This window comes from Pelobates fuscus, chromosome 10 (genome assembly GCF_036172605.1).
Source record: "Pelobates fuscus isolate aPelFus1 chromosome 10, aPelFus1.pri, whole genome shotgun sequence".
In the NCBI taxonomy this organism is placed as follows: Eukaryota; Metazoa; Chordata; class Amphibia; order Anura; family Pelobatidae; genus Pelobates; species Pelobates fuscus.
The window spans coordinates 111,283,445-111,304,185 of record NC_086326.1 but is presented as its reverse complement, the minus strand read 5'-3'; the positions used below and the strand labels follow the sequence as shown (position 1 = coordinate 111,304,185).

Sequence of the window (20,741 nt, the reverse complement as noted above, 5' to 3'; positions counted from 1 at the left end):
GAACAAATGCAAGAGAGAGCTGGTGCAGGAATGACCTAAGACATTTGCCCAAATTCAGACAGCTTTGCAGAAGGTACAGAGATACTGCAAATCTTATATTAGCCAGACCAACTGGGCCCAGTGTCCCCGATGACCAGTCTGGGCCTGGAGATACCAATGTTCAATCAATTAAAATTTTACATGAAAATAATATTCCTAATTACAATGCAGTTGGATTGGGAACATAACCCAACCAAAACAATTAAAATAAAACAGTGAACAAATTGTAAGTTTCCTTGCAGTGATGTGTGGGAATAAGATAACTGATCTTTAAAGTCTTTGCCTTTGTATATAACATTTCTATTCCCTGAAATTGCATAGCAGCAATGCAAATAATGATTAGAAATGTATCTAAATTGTTTTTATTGTTTTATTCATTGAGCTTGGTTTTTTTTAAGGTTTTCTTCTCCAATTCCGGTTTTCTCAGTGCTTGAAGAAGGTTTAATCTCCTTCTTTTCATGTGTTTTCCTAAAAAGAAACCACTAACCAGATTAAAAAAAAAAAATCAGATATACCCCAAATAAAAACATGAATACATTTATAATGCATTTTGCATTGGGAGTAGATCTAAAAACAGCTTGCAAAAGCTGCAGTTCTCTTGCCTTTGGAGCTCCCTCCCCCCCCCCCCCTTCACCCCCAGCACAGACTTTCTATAACTGTCCAATCACATACTTCCAAATGCAGTTCAGTTTTTGCAATGCATGTGCTCTGGGCAATTCCCTGCCTCTTGAGTTTAGCTCCACTGAGCTAAACAAATCAGTAAGCAACAGGACATGCAGTCTGCTTGAAGGCCAGGAGTGTAACAAAGTTCATTTTAAAACTTCCAATTTCTATTAACATATTAGCTTTTTGTAAAAAAAAAAAAAAAAAAAAAAAATTTTTATAAAAAACATGACTCTATGTACAGATAGATCATTCCAACAAGCTAAAGTATCCCTTTAATCATACAATTTCTCCCACTATGCTTTAAAACGCAGTTTCACACATCTGTCCAATTTAAAAAAAAATCCCCAGCTTTCTTTGAAAAAATAAATAAATAAAATTCTGCATATGCATGTTTTAATGGTTGGTTTTAAAACCTGTAATACCTCAGTCAATCACACCTGCACGCATTACCATATTTCAAGCATGACAACTTTAAAAAAAAAAACAGATGTGTATATTTTGTTTCCTGTAATTGTTGTATCCTTTGACCTTCTATAAGTTTCTGTTTTGCTCTCTTTTTCTGTTCCCATCTCACATATACATAATGAATATCATATCCCGCCAATCTGTCTCTCAGTGCAAAAAGGAGTTTATTTGCTAAATTGAGAACTGCGGAGAGCTGTCAAGGTAACCGCAAATTCTAGACCAGAATATCTTAATTGAAAAAAAACAAAAACAAACCAATAATTTATTTATTCTGTTCTGTTCCCGCTTTTTATCTCGGCCTACAATTTGCAATTTTCGTTGTTTAGTGAATAAACCCCACAATGTATACCAAAGTCTATTTCTCATACCTTCCGTTGAGTTTTAGTGCAGTTTCCCATCTCCTGTTTCGTTGGTCTCATCCTTTGCTTTATCTGTTTCACTGTTACATCTCAATGACTGTCAAGCCATAGATGTGTGTATATAAAGAGTATGTATTGTAAGAACTTACGTAAATGTGTTTCTATGTGTGATATCAGTAGATTATTATATGTATGTGGATAAAATAATAACAGGCTGCGTATTTGTGCTCTAGTAAGTTATGGGGGGAGATAAACCTAACTGACAGGGATTAAAGATTTCACTGAGAGAGGGAGATGAGAGAGACAGAGAGTGAGAGGATGGCAATGCAAGGTTTGAGAAGGGAGAATCAGTTAAGAAGAAGAGACAATAACGTTAGAAAACTGTGATAGCGGTGAGTTCTTTAAATGTTTCATTTAAAAGTCCAGCTGTTGTGAAGCGTGTGTAAGAAACTTTAAATTTAGGGATGAGTATAGGAAAAAGGTATAGAAGAAGTAAGAAAAAGTATAAACACGAGTATTAAAGAGTGATTAGAAATGATATGCTCAGCATTGGGAAGAAAGGCTGGAGCAAATAATTATGGATGTTGTATTAGAGACTAGGGATTTTTAATGGTAGAGAACAGTGTTGCTATGCTGTACATAGGAACAATATTTTAGGGATAATATTTAAATCAAAGATAAATTGGATTAGTCGAATAAGATAATGAGTGAAGGGAAAAGATGGAAACAGGATGCAAACAGAACAGGGACAGCTTCAAATAACCCAGTGATTTCTGTGGGAATTAAAGAAATATTTATATTTTTCTAATCTACTAATCCTACCAAATCTAATCCGAATGAAACAGTTTGTGTGCATATATGTGGTTCTAGGAGAGGGATAAAGGAGCAGTTTAAGGGCACTGGTTATGTATTATATATATATATATATATATATATATATATATATATATATATATATATATATATATATATATATTAAAAATTAAAAAATAAAAAAATGTTAACATCAACAAGAAATGTATAAACATTAACACTTATAAGAGATTTAAAATCAAAAAAGTATAAAAATAAATTAGCTCTAGAAAGTAATATGCAAACGTCTTTTTTTACCACAACATGTCAAACGCCTCTTTTAATAAAAATAATAAATGAAGATAGAATGACAGAAATACAATGTGCAATATAACATACTGTACAGCAGTTAATTTCTCCATATTGCAACATTCCCCTTATTGTTCTATTAGGACAATATATATTTCCCTATATGTTGTCAAACTGTCTGCTTGTGTTCCATTAATTCATATATAATTTTACCATAGACCTCATTTTAATATTTTTTCAAACAAGTTAATATTTTTTGATAAACATTTAAAATGATTTAATATTATTAAAAAAAATGCAATATTTATTGAAATATTAATACTTTTTATATGTGGTAATTTTTTATGTTTTGATATTTTGAAAAAAAAATGTTTTACTTGTCTGCAAAAATAAATAATTTGAAAAACGTGCGAAAATATTAAATTCAGGCCTTAATTAGGTATCTCTCTGTGTTCATTACACTCCATCAGCTAGAGTGTCAATTTTATAACATGACAGGAGGCTTCGTATTTGCTTAAGACTTTCTTTACTTAAGCTTCACAGCAGCACTTTGTTACTTAGTAACAGGGTAACCAATCAGAAAAAAGATAACATGGTATAAAAGTCCCTCCCTGTGACGTCACTTCCTCTTTCTTTGCTGCTTCACACCAGTACAGGTCAGAGTGCCACTGTCTCCTACTTTTCTGTGGGTTCTGTGGTTTTATCCTTTATTCTTTATTTTTTACCTATCTGTTTCTGTCATAATTTCACTATATAATATGGTTTCTTATTCCTAAGGTATTTGTTTCCTACCTTATCTTATTTTCCCTAAGTTTCTCTTAACTTATTCTCTTATTGCCACCTTATTTTCTTTTCTCATTCTTATACATTACTTTCAGTTCCGTTTCTGTTTTGTGTATCTATTAAATGTATTAAATTTTTAAAAATACAGTTTTAACAGTCCGGGTTGCTGTCGGCATATTCTGCCCCGTTTTCCCGGGCTTTCTGGGCCGTGGAGAACGCCTCCAGCGGCCCCGAGTGCGCACGGTGGCCATCTTGGATCTCGCGCACCTCTGCGAGATCCAAACGGCCGTTTTTCTTCCTTGTGCGCATGCGCGCGATCGCACGGCGGCCATTTTAACTGCACATCGCGGCAGTATTTATCTTATATTTCAAACACTAAAAAATATATATATTTTATTACATTGTGTAGATGTGTGGAAGACGCTGTCTTCAGATACCTGGGTTCTAAACACAGTTCGGGGTTATTTGATAGAATTTTATTCTCTCCCTACTCAAACAGGTTTTCCCCATTACCCGATAATGTCAAAAGCTCAAACCATCCTCCTCGATTCGGAACTACGTTCCTTACTGACAAAAGGAGCTATTCAACCAGCTCCACACAACAAAGGCTTTCTAAGTTCCATCTTCCTGGTCAAGAAGAAATCAGGGGAATTTCGCCCAGTAATCAACCTTCGCCACGTTTTCTCCGCTTTCTTTGGCACCACCGGATCTTCCAATTCACCTGCCTTCCATTCGGCCTGAGTTCCGCTCCATGGTGCTTCACCAAACTGCTCAAACCAGTCACCGCACATCTTTGAGCAAGAGGCATTCGCTGCCTAATCTACCTCGACGACCTCTTACTACTCTGCGACGACGCATCCAGACTACAGTCACAAACGAACTACGCATCTTCATTGATCGAATCCTTGGGATTCGTTATCAACAAGGCGAAATCCTCACTGACTCCATCCCAAATCATTCAATTTCTCGGCTTCGAGATCGACTCCTCTACCTGTGTTCTCCGCCTACCTCAATCCAAGCTAACTGCGATCAGGAAGGAACTACGCAAGACGCTTCGACAAGTGGATATACCTCTCCGAGGTTTAGCTCGGATTGTAGGCCTGCTTTCGGCTTCCATTCAGGCGATCTACCCAGGTCCCCTCCACTATCGGGCCATGCAACGCCTGAAGGCTCAATTCCTCCAGACCCATCCATCATACGACCAGAGGGTCCCGATCACTACCGATGTGAGGGAGGAACTCGACTGGTGGCTCCGCCACATGTCTGCCTGGAACGGCAAAGCAATTTTCAGCCCTACTCCGGACTTTGTGGTGGAATCAGACGCGAGCCTCCTAGGCTGGGGCGCAACTTGTCATACAACTTCCACCGGGGGACCATGGACCGCGGCAGAACACTCTCTCCACATCAACTGTCTGGAGTTAATCGCAGGCTAGTTTGCAATCCGCAGTCTGGCCAACCACCTCTCAGACTGCTGCATTCTCCTTCGAATGGACAATATCTCAGCCGTCCAATACATCAACAAATTGGGAGGGGCCAGATCGCGCACCCTATCCGAAGTGACAAAGGACATCTACAATTTTTGTTTCCAACGCAACATAACACTTCGAGCAGAATATCTCCCGGGAGAGACGAACATTACTGCGGATTGGTTCTCCCGACATTGGAGAGACGTCAGCGACTGGCGCCTGCACAAATCAGTTTTCTTCCACATCTCCAAACTCAGGGGACCGTTTATTCTGGACCTTTTCGCCTCCCGGACGAATTTTCAAGTCCCACACTTCTTCAGCTGGCTACCAGACCCAGAATGCTCGGCGGTAGATGCCTTCCTTCAAAAGTGGCCGACAACGGGAGCCTACGCCTTCCCTCCTTTCGCAATGATCCCGAGAGTCCTTCTCCAGATTCGCAGACAACAAGTCACGCTGGTACTACTCACCCCGCTCTGGCAGGGCCAAGCATGGTTCCCAGATCCATTTTAGGAACCGCACACCTGGGACCCGAGCAAGGTCACTTCTTTCAACCGGCGACAAGATTTGGCCCTGTAAAACTATTCTGGAAATGTTGTACAATTTCTATGGATATGGCAGTGATTTCTGTAACAGGGAGATGGAAGAAGATGCTTGGTCGGTCCTCTTACTTGAAATTTGGGGCACTGCGCGGGCAGCTAATGTGCCACCAGATAGGAGTGGTGAGTTTAGTATTGTTCTGATCAGTTTAATACCTTCCGCGTCTCCTATCAGTGGACGTGTATATGGCAGCCATTTTAGGAACCGCACACCTGGGACCCGAGCAAGGTCACCTCTTTCAACAGGCAACAAGATTCAGCCCTGTAAAACTATCCTGGATATTCTGTACAATTTCTATGGATATGGCAGTGATTTCTGTAACAGGGAGATTTATTTATTTATTTATTAAAAATTCTTAAGAAACGCAGTCTTATTACCCATAGGGTCTCGATGCGCATACCAGCAATCAAAAACAAGCAAAACAATATCCAGCACACAACAGCATTATAATCACATGCATTTGAGCCAGGTTAAAAATTTCATGTCATCCCGTATGCCTGAGCAAATAAAACTGTTTTTAAGCTCCGGCGGAACTTCAATGGATCATTCTCAAGTCTTAATGTCAGAGGCAGGGAGTTCCAAAATTGCGCTCCCTGAACATCACTCGTCCTCCCTCCGCACTTTTTCTTTTTAAAATTTGGAATCTTCAATAAGGCTAAATCAGCCGATCTCAAGGATCGACTGGGAGCATAGCGTGTGAATTTATCCTTCAGATAGTCTGGTCCCATACCGTGGATTGCCTTATATACCAAACAACCATTTTTAAACAGAACCCGTTCACGAACGGGCAGCCAGTGCAGGGCTTTTAAAGATGGAGTGATATGGTCATTGCGGGCCACACCCGTAAGTAGCCTTGCAGCTGCGTTCTGTATCAACTGTAGCTTGTGTATGATGTTCTGAGGCAGTCCAAGGTACAGGACATTGCAGTAGTCCAATCGGCTACCGAGATGGCGTTGACCACCGAGATTTGATCGGAGGGGGCAATAAATCTAAAAATAGACCTCAGAAAGTTTCAGGTGGTAGTGGCAAGAGCTTACCACCTGATTGATCTGGGGCTTCAGTGTCAACCTAGAGTCGAAAATGACTCCCAGATCTCTGACCTTGGTGGCAGGACTCGGAGATGGAGAAAACGAGTCCGGCCATGAGGGAAAGATACTATTCACCTCCTGGTTACTGATGGAAGAAGATGCTTGGTCAGTCCTCTTACTTGAAATTTTGGGCACTGCGCAGGCAAGCTAATGTGCCACCAGATAGGAGTGGTGAGTTTAGTATTGTTCTGATCAGTTTAATACCTTCCGCGTCTCCTATCAGTGGATGTGTATATGGCAGCCATTTTAGGAACCGCACACCTGGGACCCGAGCAAGGTCACCTCTTTCAACAGGCGACAAGATTTGGCCCTGTAAAACTATCCTGGATATTATGTACAATTTATATGGATATGGCAGTGATTTCTGTAACAGGGAGATGGAAGAAGATGCTTGGTCGGTCCTCTTGCTTGAAATTTGGGGCACTGCGCGGGCAAGCTAATGTGCCACCAGATAGGAGTGGTGAGTTTAGTATTGTTCTGATCAGTTTAATACCTTCCGCGTCTCCTATCAGTGGACGTGTATATGGCAGCCATTTTAGGAACCGCACACCTGGGACCCGAGCAAGGTCACCTCGTTCAAGCTGCTCTGGTTCCTTGATGAGCCAGCTGCCCGTGAGTTAACATGTCCCGTGGAGAAGCACTCTGTCCAGTAAAGCCTCACCTAAAAAAATTTAAATAAATAACAGCACTTGGAGTGGTGTGTTTAGTATTGTTCTGATCAGTTTAATACCTTCCGCGTCTCCTATCAGTGGACGTGTATATGGCAGCCATTTTAGGAAACGCACACCTGGGAGGCATGGCATAAGGATTTGAGTACAGTCTTCTCAGAAGAACAATGGAACCAAGCCTTCATAGCCCATAAAGGTAGATCCAGATGCGCATCCCACCTAGAGCTAATGCGCAAGATACAATATAGGTGGTACTTGGTACCGACTAGACTAGCGACCATATATCCCAACACCTTGAGACTTTGCTGGAGATGTTTAATAGAGTAGGGCACAATGCTCCACATCTGGTGGGCCTGCTCGGCCATCAGAGGATACTGGAAGGCAGTTGAGGGGGTGATACAAGGGGCACTGGTCACGAGAACCAACCTGAGACCAGAAAATGCCCTACTCTTCATCTCGATTGACCCATTCCCAAAAGCACATGCCAACCTAACATATCATATTTTGATTGCTGCCAACTTATTAATAGCCAGAGGGTGGAAACAACAACAGCCACCTGAGAGATCTAGCCTTCTCCAACAGATCTCCCTAAACCTAGCATATGAAACAAAAACCTGCCAGCGGCTACACCCCCCACACCACATAGTGGAAGCCAGGAACATATGGGAGGCGTATCTGAGGAAGGAGGAGGAGGGGGTCGTGTTAGAACAATAACATATATCGCATATATATATATATATATATATATACACGAAGGATGAATAGTACCACTCCTAAGACCTAACTGCTCTGACGCAGAGAGACAACGACTCCAAACACCATGGTACAACAGCCAACATTGAGGTATACCAAGCTGAGGTTAAACAATCTACAGGGCATAACGGAACAAACACCCACATTGTACATAGTTAAGTAGTTAGATAAGGGAATAGACCCGGTGACCGCACACAGCGTGCTAACTAAGAAGGAGACAAAGGGAGATGAGGGGCTTCCGACGTCTATTTCCCCCGTTCTTCTTCCCCTACCGTAGCCTGTCCCCAGGTTTACCCCTTCCCATACCCCGGACCAAACCCAGATTTAGGAGAGAAAGACAACCCTGACATGGTACTAGACCGAAGGCACACGGGCAGTGGAAAAACTCCCACGAGAATGAATAACCAGTTTGCTCTTGAATGTATAAGATGTGAATAAGATCGATGTACCATAACCGCTTACCCTTTCTGTATCCCGAACAAGTTCTCTGATAAAATAAAAATTGTCAGATTCAAGTTCTTGTGCCCCACAGTTCAAATTAACATTCAAATGACAATTCATGACAGATCACACAAGTGAATAGCCCTGCCAATGTCGTCTCAGATTTTTTTGTTATCTAAGAAGAAATAGAAATGCAAGAGCAGAATAGAGACTGTTCCCCGTCCTCAGCGACCATGATACACACTGACACAGAGCAGAATAGGGACTGTTCCACCTACATAGGGTCACTATGTGCCTTTTTTTTGTTTGGTTTTTGAAGCCACAGTGCTGCACCAGTGGTCCTAAAAATTAGGCATGTACACATGCGTGAAAAATGTGGTATTGTTGCAGCTGCTGCTGTAGCAGCGGCCAGAAAAATTGATGTTTGTTTCACAGGCAGAAAGTGCCCTAAAACATGGCGGCTTGAACCCTAGTTGGTGGCGGATAAGTCACGCAAGTCAACTGGCATTCAGAGCTAAAATACAGCAGCGTGTGGACCATTTTTAGCCCAAGGCAGCTCATCTCATCAGGCCTTTTTTAATCTAATGTATCGCCCAGTGTCAGTCCCTTCGGGATCCATCCCTCATTCATCTTAATAAAGGTGAGGTAATCTAGACTTTTTTGACCTAGGCAACTTCTCTTCTCAGTGACAATACCTCGTGCTGCACTGAAGGTCCTTTCTGACAGGACACTTGAAGCGGGGCAGGCCAGAAGTTCTATCGCAAATTGGGATAGCTCAGGACACAGGTCAAGCCTGCACACCCAGTAGTCAAGGGGTTCATCGCTCCTCAGAGTGTCGATATCTGCAGTTAAGGCGAGGTAGTCTGCTACCTGTCGGTCGAGTCGCTCTCTGAGGGTGGATCCCGAAGGGCTGTGGCGATGCGTAGGACTTAAAAAGTTCCGCATGTCCTCCATCAACAACACGTCTTTAAAGCATCCTGTCCTTGCCGGCGTGGTCGTGGGAGGAGGAGGATGACTTCCACCTCTCCCCCTGTTAGATTCCCGTTGTGCTGTGACATCACCCTTATACGCTGTGTAAAGCATACTTTTTAATTTATTTTGCAAATGCTGCATCCTTTCCAACTTGTTGTAATTCGGTAACATTTCCGCCACTTTCTGCTTATACCGGGGGTCTAGTAGCGTGGACACCCAGTACAGGTCGTTCTCCTTCAGCCTTTTTATACGAGGGTCCCTCAACAGGCAGGACAGCATGAAAGACCCCATTTGCACAAGGTTGGATGACGAGCTACTCATTTCCCGTTCCTCCTCCTCACTGATGTCATTGAAGGTATGTTCTTCCCCCCAGCCACGTACAACACCACGGGTACCAGATAGGTGACAACGAGCACCCTGGGATGCCTGTTGTGTTTGGTCTTGCTCCTCCTCCTCCTCAAAGCCACATTCCTCTTCTGACTCCTCTTCCTCACAATCCTCTTCCAGCGTTGCCGCAGGTCCAGCAAGCGATGCTGATAAGGCTGTTTCTGGTGGTGATGGTGACCACAACTCTTCCTCTTCCTCTTCACGCTCATCTACAGCCTGATCCAGCACTCTTCGCAGGGCACGCTCCAGGAAGAAAACAAATGGTATGATGTCGCTCCACAGGGACCGCCATGGGCACCAGGTTCGCCCCCAGTTATGCCAACACCTATATGAGAAGGTGGGAGGACCTATACGTATGGTCTGGTCATGACTGGAGGGAGAACCTGGTGCTCTGGCGGCGGTATATAGATGACGTTATTATTATTTGGCGAGGTTCTTCTTCTTTATTTCAGGAATTTGTTAATTTTCTTAATCTGAATACTTATAACTTGGTGCTGTCCCCCGTCTGGAACAAGGTTGAGATCCATTTTTTGGATCTCACCTTGTTCATTGACCGAGGAGAGATTAGAACCAAGTGTTTTTTCAAACCCACCGATGGGAATGGGTTTGTACATCAGCTGAGCTGCCATCACAAACCCTGGCTTAGGGGCATTGCGAGAAGCCAGTTTACACGCTTAAGGCGCAATTGCTCCGATAGCCAGGATTTTAATGTCCAATCTACACATGTGAAAAAGAAATTGTTGGAGAAAGGTTATAACAAAAACACTCTAGATAGAGAAATTCGATTAGCTAGACAGGTTAATAGAAACCAACTATTGGGAGACAAACCTCGGACAGATACACCTCAGGTGAAGGAATTTTCTTCAGCCTTCCTAACACAATTTAACACCGACCACAATAGAATCAAAAAATGTTTACAAAAACATTGGCCAATTTTGCTGCAGGATCCGGTGTTGGGGGCTACCTTATCACAACTGCCTAGAGTCATCTATAAGAAAAATAAAAACTTTAAAAACATGTTAGCTCCCAGCTATGCCCTTAAACCTACTAAGTCGAATAATTCTACAACATTGGGATCTTTTAGAGGTTGTAACACGTGTAAGGCTTGCACTACAAGCCTGGTATTTAGAACCAATTCCTTTTGTAGTTTCAGCACAGGAGAAAAGTTTAATATCAGGATGGATATTGGTTGCCACACGGACTATGTCGTTTATCTACTGCAGTGTCCGTGTGGCAAACAGTATGTAGGCCGTACAAAAAGGATCCTCAAAATAAGACTAATGGAACATCTTAATAATATAAAGAAGAAACTCGAGACCCACTCTGTACCTATTCATTGCAACGCTTGCCCCCATTTTTCTTTTTCTCATTTTAAGTGTGTGGGAATTGAGAGAGTATTGCCCTATTGGAGAGGGGGGGATAGACTTAAAAAACTATCACAACGCGAGACATACTGGATACACAAACTCCAGACCCTCCATCCAAAGGGACTCAATCATGATATTGACCTCATATGCTTCCTTGATTAATACAATTATCTTCCGTTGGTGACCCCGTGATGGTGCCCTCATGGGAAGGATTCCCCTTCCTCCTTCTTCCTCCCCCTTTTTTTGTTTATTTTCCCCTTCCTTTTTTCTATATGCTCCTCTCCTTTATGACAGAGGTCAGGACATTTGGAATATGTGAGACAAATTCACTTAAATAAATAAGGAACAGTTCTTTAAAAGATAATCAAACATTGGATACTATTATAATTATTAAGATACATTATGTAAGGAATCTTTATGGATATTAAGATCCGTTTTTTATAACATATGTACTACATGAATCTATACGAGCACAAAATAAATAAAGTTATGTAACACTGGTTTATATTTATAATGAACTTATCAACATAGTTTATATTAGGACGTTGATACTGATAATTATTCTACACATTGTATATGCACTTCCTGGTTGCCTTTAAGTATGACATTATTAATTATTATTTAGTTTAGCACCTATATATAATATGATCATTTGAGCTATAGAATGTTTCATCAAATTTATTGATCGCATATGATCAAAATGCTATTGAAAAGTTTTTCACTATTAGTAATACACATATAATCTAATTATCAAAGAGTTCAAATGTGACTGTTATACATTTAATAGTAGAAAATTAAGTAAACACTGATTATTTTTAGGGTTTTAGTTATATGGATTTAAGTAATTGCACTATGATTAGCATCTTTATTAGGAAGACATTCTTTATAATGTGCTTGTTTTCTGCAAATGTTTCAAAACTGCTATACCCTAGGCGACCTCTAGGTGGCGATATGCTTAACCACTTTTCATCTCTGAGTTGGAACGCACAGGGTAATGGAACGCGGAAGTGAAAACGGAATACTACTTCCGGTTTCCGGTTTTTCCGTTTGGCGCCGAAATCGAATGTTGGAACACCTCTCTACACCTGAACAGGTCTGATGAATACTCTGCAACTGAACAGGATCTACAATCAATGGTAACTCCCACCGGATCCACCAATGAACTATAGGCTTAGCCTATTTAAAGAGACTCTTTGGGGGGATAGTATTGTATGCATTTTTTTATGTATTGATTGATTTTATTTGAATCTCGGTCCCTGAGGAAGTTCCTTTGCATAGGAACGAAACGCGTAGGACCTCTCTTTTATTCATACTTTTATTGAATACGGCTATTATTTGTAGCCTTTTTTCTACAATAAATCTGCATATTTATTTTACTTACCTCTACTGAAGTCTCAGTCCATTTCTTGGTCCGCTTGGAGTTCCAGTGGAAAGTGGAGACACCCAGCCGCCCAAACGTATTGGGGCAGGCACCTGTTCAGGCGCATTATTCACTTCAATCTCGTGAGTGCAATATTATCTTGGCGCATCATTTTTGTGTTTTACTGTATTACACTATGTATCTTTTTCTGTTCCTGTTTTAGATTGTATACAGCCGTATCTCATTTCTCCTTTGCCTTTGTATATGTTGTAAAAGGTCGGGACTGGGCCACGACCTTGAGAGGCTGTTCTTGATTTTATCAGATAAGTATAAGTATATTTAGATACCATTGTTATTCACTCTAAGGTATCATACACATATATATACTGTTTATATTTCTACATATCTTACCCAGATTAAGCACAGGGATACTCTCTGTGAGATGGCCACTAACATTAATTTCTTATCAAATTTACATCAGAATCGGAAAAAAAAGTTTGAAGCATTATTTCAAGAGTGGGAAAAGCCTCAGCCCCTTAAAGGGCTAGATGAGTTTTTTAGGAAAAAGGAAAAACTATTGAGTTTGGAAACAAAAAAATGGTGGGAGGTTGCCTTTCTTGATAATTATTTAAAAGAAGGCTTAATTCCACGTGGTCTCAGATTAGATAAGACACCCGCCTTTGGGCTGGATGACCCTCTATTTTTACAAGAGTGGGATGAGATCCTCACCAATTGTTCATTCCAACTTATTCAACTAATCATCAAACACTCTAAAGAATCCCAACAAAAATTGGAGAATGAAATAATCCTTCTTGATTCCACCTTCTCTATAGACTCTGAAAGCAGAGAATATAAAGAAAGGGAAGAATCCTTACAAAACCAAATAAAAAGATTAGATGAACGTATAACCGACACCAAAAACAAAAAATATATGAGGGATAAGGAGGATAAAAAATCTAATATTTTCTCCACCTCAAATAGACTATCTAGGAAAAGTACACGCCCCACCTCTTATAGAGGTAATAGATCTAGAGCACCCCATAATAGAGGAAGGTCCAGAACACCTGGAACACACACTGGCTCTAAAGATCTTAATTCCTTCCATCAGGGAACCACCAATAGAAGGTTGAAAACACCCCCAAGGGAAAAATCCTTACGACAATTCTCCAGGAGATCATCTCCAATAAGAAATGAGATTGTGAAACCCCGTACACAAGATACTAATAATCATACAAATCATTGGGGCAATCATTCACAACCCAACGAAAGGGAACAAAATTTTCAGGGTCGCTTGAAAGGCCCCAAAGAAAAAAACATTATGAATTATTTCCAACCCAGGGCGGATGTTTGGGAACATCCCAACAGGTTCTCCGCTCTTCAACAAGAAACCCCCTCAAAAAGGGGGAGAACGGAGGACTAGTTGGGATTTCCCAGAGATCCTGTAACCTCAGACAAAAAGCAAAAGAAAGAGGTATTTTTAATTTAACGGATATCCCATTGTCTGAGGAAGAAATTAATTTACTTTCGAAGGGAATGAAATTTGCCCCCAATCAGGCTGCCAATGAATTCAATTTATATATTGACCTCAAGAAATATATGCGTTCCTTGACGGTCAAGAGACATTTTTTGTTAAGTCCTTCCCATGTGGGCACTGATGTGGGTACTAACGATGGAGACATCATCCCCCATAGATTTAAACCCAAGTCACATTTTTACCCTGCTCCGAGTAAGGGACCTTACTTGGAGACGTTTGAACGTATGGTGGAAAAAGAATTCCATATTCTTACAACTAAACAAAAAACACGTGACTACAATCTCACACGTAGGGAGAAAAATGTTTTAAAAAATCTAATGGAAAGAGATGACTTAGTCATAAAAGAGGCCGACAAAGGGGGGGGGGGATTGTCCTCATGACCACTACCTATTATTTGGAAGAATCTTCCAATATTTTGGGAGATAAAGAGACATACATGATCCTGAAAAGTGACCCCACCTTACATTTCAATCTGAAACTAAGGAATTTTTTAGAGGAGGCAAAGAATAATGACATCATATCCCAAAAGAATTTTGATTTTTTGTTCCAAAAAAATCCTGTTATTCCCATTTTTTATTTCCTCCCCAAAACGCACAAGAGGTTACCTAATCCTCCTGGACGCCCGATCATCAGTGGTGTCAACTCACTTACTGCAAATCTGTCAGCTTTTGCAGACTCCTTCCTGCAAAAATATGCTCAAGGAGCTTTGTCCTACATCAAGGACACTAAATCTTTTTTGCAGGAATTGGAGTCCATTGAGTGGCACACTGAGTATAGTTGGGCCACGCTGGATGTAACCTCTCTTTACACAGTAATTAATCACGATCTAGGACTAGAGGCGTTGAATCATTTCATGTCACAGGACACAAACTTAGCAGGTAACCTCCAACAGTTTCTTTTGAGTGCAGTTAATTTTATTTTGAAACACAATTATTTTTATTTTAATGGTGAATTTTATTTACAAACCACAGGGACCGCCATGGGCACCAGGTTCGCCCCCAGTTATGCCAACACCTATATGAGAAGGTGGGAGGACCTATACGTATGGTCTGGTCATGACTGGAGGGAGAACCTGGTGCTCTGGCGGCGGTATATAGATGACGTTATTATTATTTGGCGAGGTTCTTCTTCTTTATTTCAGGAATTTGTTAATTTTCTTAATCTGAATACTTATAACTTGGTGCTGTCCCCCGTCTGGAACAAGGTTGAGATCCATTTTTTGGATCTCACCTTGTTCATTGACCGAGGAGAGATTAGAACCAAGTGTTTTTTCAAACCCACCGATGGGAATGGGTTTGTACATCAGCTGAGCTGCCATCACAAACCCTGGCTTAGGGGCATTGCGAGAAGCCAGTTTACACGCTTAAGGCGCAATTGCTCCGATAGCCAGGATTTTAATGTCCAATCTACACATGTGAAAAAGAAATTGTTGGAGAAAGGTTATAACAAAAACACTCTAGATAGAGAAATTCGATTAGCTAGACAGGTTAATAGAAACCAACTATTGGGAGACAAACCTCGGACAGATACACCTCAGGTGAAGGAATTTTCTTCAGCCTTCCTAACACAATTTAACACCGACCACAATAGAATCAAAAAATGTTTACAAAAACATTGGCCAATTTTGCTGCAGGATCCGGTGTTGGGGGCTACCTTATCACAACTGCCTAGAGTCATCTATAAGAAAAATAAAAACTTTAAAAACATGTTAGCTCCCAGCTATGCCCTTAAACCTACTAAGTCGAATAATTCTACAACATTGGGATCTTTTAGAGGTTGTAACACGTGTAAGGCTTGCACTACAAGCCTGGTATTTAGAACCAATTCCTTTTGTAGTTTCAGCACAGGAGAAAAGTTTAATATCAGGATGGATATTGGTTGCCACACGGACTATGTCGTTTATCTACTGCAGTGTCCGTGTGGCAAACAGTATGTAGGCCGTACAAAAAGGATCCTCAAAATAAGACTAATGGAACATCTTAATAATATAAAGAAGAAACTCGAGACCCACTCTGTACCTATTCATTGCAACGCTTGCCCCCATTTTTCTTTTTCTCATTTTAAGTGTGTGGGAATTGAGAGAGTATTGCCCTATTGGAGAGGGGGGGATAGACTTAAAAAACTATCACAACGCGAGACATACTGGATACACAAACTCCAGACCCTCCATCCAAAGGGACTCAATCATGATATTGACCTCATATGCTTCCTTGATTAATATAATTATCTTCCGTTGGTGACCCCGTGATGGTGCCCTCATGGGAAGGATTCCCCTTCCTCCTTCTTCCTCCCCCTTTTTTTGTTTATTTTCCCCTTCCTTTTTTCTATATGCTCCTCTCCTTTATGACAGAGGTCAGGACATTTGGAATATGTGAGACAAATTCACTTAAATAAATAAGGAACAGTTCTTTAAAAGATAATCAAACATTGGATACTATTATAATTATTAAGATACATTATGTAAGGAATCTTTATGGATATTAAGATCCGTTTTTTATAACATATGTACTACATGAATCTATACGAGCACAAAATAAATAAAGTTATGTAACACTGGTTTATATTTATAATGAACTTATCAACATAGTTTATATTAGGACGTTGATACTGATAATTATTCTACACATTGTATATGCACTTCCTGGTTGCCTTTAAGTATGACATTATTAATTATTATTTAGTTTAGCACCTATATATAATATGATCATTTGAGCTATAGAATGTTTCATCAAATTTATTGATCGCATATGATCAAAATGCTATTGAAAAGTTTTTCACTATTAGTAATACACATATAATCTAATTATCAAAGAGTTCAAATGTGACTGTTATACATTTAATAGTAGAAAATTAAGTAAACACTGATTATTTTTAGGGTTTTAGTTATATGGATTTAAGTAATTGCACTATGATTAGCATCTTTATTAGGAAGACATTCTTTATAATGTGCTTGTTTTCTGCAAATGTTTCAAAACTGCTATACCCTAGGCGACCTCTAGGTGGCGATATGCTTAACCACTTTTCATCTCTGAGTTGGAACGCACAGGGTAATGGAACGCGGAAGTGAAAACGGAATACTACTTCCGGTTTCCGGTTTTTCCGTTTGGCGCCGAAATCGAATGTTGGAACACCTCTCTACACCTGAACAGGTCTGATGAATACTCTGCAACTGAACAGGATCTACAATCAATGGTAACTCCCACCGGATCCACCAATGAACTATAGGCTTAGCCTATTTAAAGAGACTCTTTGGGGGGATAGTATTGTATGCATTTTTTTATGTATTGATTGATTTTATTTGAATCTCGGTCCCTGAGGAAGTTCCTTTGCATAGGAACGAAACGCGTAGGACCTCTCTTTTATTCATACTTTTATTGAATACGGCTATTATTTGTAGCCTTTTTTCTACAATAAATCTGCATATTTATTTTACTTACCTCTACTGAAGTCTCAGTCCATTTCTTGGTCCGCTTGGAGTTCCAGTGGAAAGTGGAGACACCCAGCCGCCCAAACGTATTGGGGCAGGCACCTGTTCAGGCGCATTATTCACTTCAATCTCGTGAGTGCAATATTATCTTGGCGCATCATTTTTGTGTTTTACTGTATTACACTATGTATCTTTTTCTGTTCCTGTTTTAGATTGTATACAGCCGTATCTCATTTCTCCTTTGCCTTTGTATATGATGTCGCTGATGGTGCCTTCCGTGCGACTGACTAGGTTTGTCACCTCCTCAAAAGGACGCATGAGCCTACAGGCATTGCGCATGAGCGTCCAGTAACGTGGCAAAAAAAATCCCAGCTCCCCAGAGGCTGTCCTAGCACCCCGGTCATACAAATATTCATTAACAGCGTTTTCTTGTTGGAGCAGGCGGTTGAACATTAGGAGTCTTGAATTCCAACGTGTAGGGCTGTCGCAAATCAAGCGCCTCACTGGTATGTTGTTTCGCGCGCTGGATATCGGCAAAGTGAGCCATGGCCGCGTAGGAACGCCTGAAATGGCCACACACCTTCCTGGCCTGCTTCAGGACGTCCTGTAAGCCTGTGTACTTATGCACAAAGCGTTGTACGATCAGATTACACACATGTGCCATGCACGGCACATGTGTCAACTTGCCCAACTTCAATGCCGCTAACAAATTTGTTGTCACAAACCATTTTGCCGATTTCCAGTTGCTGCGGAGTCAGCCACTTTTCCACCTGTGCGTTCAGGGCGGACATAAGTGCTTGTCCGGTGTGACTCTCTGCTTTCAAGCAAGTCAAACCTAAGATGGCGCGACACTGCCGTATCCGGGATGGGGAATAGTACCTGGGGAGCTGGGGGGGTGCCGTTGATGTGGAGCAAGACGCAGCAGCAGAAGAGGACTCAGCCGAGGAGGTTATGGAAGAGGATGGAGTAGGAAGAGTAGAGGAGGTGGCAGCAGGACTGCCTGCAAGCAAGCATTCCATGCTTGTCAGCCGTCAGCAGGTTTACCTAATGCGCAGTGTAGGTGATATACCTGCCCTGACCATGTTTTTCAGACCAGGTATCAGTGGTCAGATGGACCCTTGCCCCAACACTGTGTGCCAGACATGCCATTACTTCCTTTTGCACAATCGAGTACAGATTGGGGATTGCCTTTTGTGAAAAGAAATTTCGGCCGGGTACCTTCCACTGCGGTGTCCCAATAGCTACAAATTTTTTGAACGCCTCAGACTCCACCAGCTTGTATGGTAAAAGCTGGCGGGCTAATAGTTCGGACAAGCCAGCTGTCAGACGCTGGGCAAGGGGGTGACTTTGTGACATTGGCTTCTTACACTCAAACATGTCCTTGACAGACACATGACTGTGGGCAGATGAGCGGAAACTGCTCAAGGCGGGAGATGGAGTGGCGGATGGTTGAGAGGGGGCAAGGAGGACAGCAGTGGTTGACGTGGCTGAAGATGCTGGACCAGGAGGAGGATGGCGGCTTAGAGTAGGCGTGCTGCTTGTACTCATGTGTTGATCCCATAGGCATTTGTGATGTGAGATCATGTGCCTATGCAAAGCAGTTGTACCTAGGTGGGTGTTGGACCTCCCACGACTCAGTTTCCTTTGGCACAGGTTGCAAATGGCATCGCTGTTGTCAGAGGCAGACACACAAAAAAAATGCCACACTGCTGAGCTCTGCAATGACGGCATTCTGGTGGTGGACACAGCATGCGTTGATTGGCGTGCTGTCGGGCTGACCCCGGGTGCAGATGCATGCTGTCTGACTGTGCCACTAGCTCCTTGCGACGACCTCCCCCTGCTTCCAACTCGTATCCTCCTCCTCTCTGTCTCCCCATCTGAACTTTCGCCCTGTTCTTCTTCTTGCCGAGCGGGCACCCACATGACATCCATGGACGCATCGTCATCATCAACCGCTTCACTTGTAGCAGCAGCGGGTACAACATCATCATCATCACACCGTACCTCCATGTGTTTAATGCTGCCTGCCTGAGACATATCACTGTTATCTACATCCTCTGGCAATAATGGTTGCGCATCACTCATTTCTTCAAACGGATGTGTGAATAACTCCTCTGACATACCAAGTAAAGCGTCTGTGGTGCTAGTTTTGGTTGTGGCGGCAGGTGGGTGAGTGGAATCTTGAGAGGTGCCTGAAGCTAAGCTGGAGGAGGATGGTGCGTTAAGGTTCCGAGCGGAGGCTGTAGAAGATTGGGTGTCCTGTGTTAGCCAGTCAACTATGTCCTCAGAACTTTTCAAGTTCAGGGTACGTGGCCTCTGAAAACTGGGCATTATTCTAGGGCAAAAGAGAATCAAAGCACCACGACCACGACGGCCCCTGTGGGATGGCCTGCCTCTGCCTGTAATTTTTTTTTGGGATTAGTGGTACTATGCGTGCAAGCTACTGTGAGACCAGATATGAGTGGCAATATGCACTGGAAAAGTTCTGCAGAGCACACACTGCAGGCCTGACAGAGCCGCTTGAAGGACACTGACTGGCTGCTATTAGCTTACACTGGAAACCTTTTTTCTTTGTAAAAGCACGCTACAGAGACAACAGATATGAGTGGCAATGTGCACTGGAACAGTTCTGCAGAGCACACACTGTAGGCCTGACACACCCGCTTGAAGACAAGTAACTGCTATTCAATCTATAACAGTGAAAAAAAATTTTTGGTTTTAAATGCACGCTATAGAGACACCAGATATGAGTGGCAATGTGCACTGGCACCGGTCTGCAGAGCACACGCTGAAGGAAGGCCTGACAGAGCCGCTTGAAGGACACTGACTGGCTGCTATTAGCTCATACTGGAAACCTTTTTTCTTTGTAAAAGCACGCTACAGAGACAACAGATATGAGTGGCAATGTGCACTGGCACCGGTCTGCAGAGCACACACTGTAGGCCTGACAGAGCCGCTTGAAGGACACTGACTGGCTGCTATTAGCTTACACTGGAAACCTTTTTTCTTTGTAAATGCACGCTATAGAGACACCAGATATGAGTGGCAATGTGCACTGGCACCGGTCTGCAGAGCACACGCTGAAGGAAGGCCTGACACAGCCGCTTGAAGGACACTGTCTGGCTGCTATTAGCTTACACTGGAAACCTTTTTTCGTTGTAAATGCACGCTACAGAGACAACAGATATGAGTGGCAATGTGCACTGGAACAGTTCTGCAGAGCACACACTGTAGGCCTGACAGAGCCGCTTGAAGGACACTGACTGGT

The 20,741-nt window shown here is 42.0% G+C and overlaps 1 protein-coding gene across 3 annotated transcripts in view; it reads right to left on the bottom strand.

Annotated features, from left to right (window-relative positions):
- LOC134575564 (calcium-binding protein 2-like) overlaps positions 1-20,741 on the bottom strand; it is a 343,677-nt gene that overhangs the window by 240,032 nt on the left and 82,904 nt on the right. The window contains exon 1 of one of the 3 annotated variants that reach the window (XM_063434866.1): positions 1,539-1,921. The exons of the other annotated variants lie outside the window; for them this stretch is intronic. Within the exon in view, the coding sequence (XP_063290936.1) occupies positions 1,539-1,589 (51 nt within the window). The 5' untranslated portion in view covers positions 1,590-1,921. Of the gene's footprint in view, positions 1-1,538; positions 1,922-20,741 lie in introns of those variants that run through there. 3 annotated transcript variants of the gene reach the window in all.